The sequence below is a fragment of the Abrus precatorius genome, unplaced genomic scaffold (genome assembly GCF_003935025.1).
Source record: "Abrus precatorius isolate BTA unplaced genomic scaffold, Abrus_2018 Scaffold3, whole genome shotgun sequence".
Classification (NCBI taxonomy): Eukaryota; Viridiplantae; Streptophyta; class Magnoliopsida; order Fabales; family Fabaceae; genus Abrus; species Abrus precatorius.
In genome coordinates, this window is record NW_020874373.1 from 28,672,687 (window position 1) to 28,674,986 (window position 2,300).

At 34.6% G+C, this 2,300-nt stretch overlaps 1 protein-coding gene across 1 annotated transcript; it reads right to left on the reverse strand.

The window, feature by feature from the left end:
- Positions 1–350: 350 nt before the first annotated feature.
- LOC113863488 (probable aquaporin PIP1-2) lies at positions 351–2,094 on the reverse strand. The gene is made up of 4 exons (XM_027497088.1): positions 1,718–2,094; positions 1,068–1,363; positions 801–941; positions 351–686 (listed from the first exon to the last, which is right to left on the reverse strand). The coding sequence occupies exons 1-4, from the start codon at positions 2,049–2,051 to the stop codon at positions 594–596; spliced, it is 864 nt and encodes a 287-aa protein (XP_027352889.1). The 5' UTR covers positions 2,052–2,094; the 3' UTR covers positions 351–593.
- Positions 2,095–2,300: the final 206 nt, after the last annotated feature.

Consider the following 2,300-nt stretch of genomic DNA (forward strand, 5'->3'; position numbering starts at 1 on the left):
TCTTAGACAATAGCCTTGTGAATGTTTATTTGGTTTACCGATTTATTAATAATTAGATATAACTAATTTATTCGACAGAAATAAATAAATATAAAAACACAGAAAGAAAAGAAGTGATAACTTGATTGACTAGTTTACTTACAAATGAAGTCGTTAAACATTTTTTTAAAACGATTATCTAAATGAATACAACTTAATGCTTTTTATTTTTATTTCCAATCTTTGATACAATCTTAATGATTGGGGACAGAGGAATGGTAAATCCGCATCATAAACAACGAAAATAGATAGATAGCAATTCATTACCATAAACTTATTATACAGAGCACTTACACACCAGCAAGTTTATCCCAACAGCATTTGATATGTGAAGGGGAAGATATTGTAATATGGGTTGAAAGGAAATAAACCATACCAGCCACCTTTTCCATAAGTTCCATTGCATGTTCAATAAGTTTTGAACTGAAGAAGTATATAAATTAATAAGACAGGTAGAAAATTTAGTGGCAGAAATAGGAGTATATTTGTTGTGAGTAATCCCCAGTTTTCAGCAAAACCAGACACTACTCTTCACGCTTTGCTCCAATTTTGCATCATTTTGACTTGAAAGGAATGGCCCTGATCACTATCTGATGGTACAACGCTGCAAGTGCTGCCCCAATAAAAGGCCCTACCCAGAAGATCCACTGCACCAAAATAAAATATGATTTACATAACTTCACTAATTGCTTAATTTGTTTGACTTATTTTCTAGTTTTATAAAGGATCAATTCATAGTAAAATTAAGGTTGAATTCTCACGTGGCTATCCCAAGCTTGGTCCTTGTTGTATACAAGGGCTGCACCTAAGCTTCTAGCAGGGTTGATGCCAGTCCCTGTGATAGGAATTGTAGCTAAATGCACTAGAAAGACCGCAAATCCAATGGGTAGTGGTGCCAAAATCTAACACAGTCAAATGTGTATGATTAAAGTAATACAATTTTTATTTCAAAGTTTAAAAACCTTTAATTGATTACAATATTGATACAATTAAATAGAAAGATGCAAATTAGGAAAGGGTGTACTTACAGGAACGTGTGAGTCTCTGGCATTTCGCTTGGCATCAGTGGCAGAGAAAACAGTATAAACAAGAATAAATGTGCCAACAATCTCTGCTCCAAGGCCATCGCCTTTGGAGTATCCTTTATTGAGAATGTTGGCAGCACCGCCAAGTCTCTCATATTGGCTTGATTGGAATCGCTTGACTACAGCTGCACCACATATTGCTCCCAAACACTGCATAATAATGTAAAACAGTGTCCTTGTTAGAGATAACTTGCGTGCCAAGAACAGCCCAAATGTCACTGCTGGGTTTATGTGACCCCCTGCATTTCAAAATCCACTCAAACAATTAGACTATAGTGGATAAGCATGCCAATTTGATTCAATTATTAGCTTCAAAGGCATGTTAATAAATAGTTTCTTTAGTGAAAAAAATGTTGATATATACTGTCTTCTTTTTTTTTATCTAGATATATACTGTCTTTTAATAAGATATATCGTGTTGTTACAATAGATTCGTAGTATTTATATTAATAATTAAATGTCATTTTATAAGTTGTGTGTAAGTTATTAAAGCATTCTTTTTTGTTAATATATACTACCCTATTTTTATTGTAGAGAATAATTCTGTCAAAAATTAATTTTGAAAAAATGTGGCTATGATGCGTTATTCTTACCAGAAATACCAGCCGTGCAATAGACAAGGGCAAAAATCATTCCACCAAAAGACCAAGCAATGCCTTGGACACCAACTGTGGAGCATTTGCTGGGAGATTTTGCAACACCCATCACAGTCAAAACTGTGACATAGAGAAACAAGAATGTGGCCACAAATTCTGCTATGCCTGCTCTGTAGAAAGACCATGATGTTAACTCTCCAGCCTCAAACAGTGAAGCTGCTGGTGCTTCTCTATAGTCTTTGGTATCTTGTGTTGGTGCACTTGTTCCTATTGGTTGCTTCTCTTCATACTTGTTGGCACCTACTCTTACATCCTCATCATTCACCTCCATTTCAATGTAAGTGACTATGAGGTAATCAACCTTAGGCTTTTTGGGAAGTGAATTTGATTAGTTGAAGTAACAAGTGATTGTAATGCTTAACATATAGTCATGAGGGTTATATATATGATGCTATAGGAAGAGTACTTGTAGAGTGAACCTGGGACAAATTGTTTGGTGACTTACTTGTGAGTAAATTGAAAGAATATATGAAATTGTACATTGTAGTGACACATGTCTAAATTGTTGTGAAATTGAAGG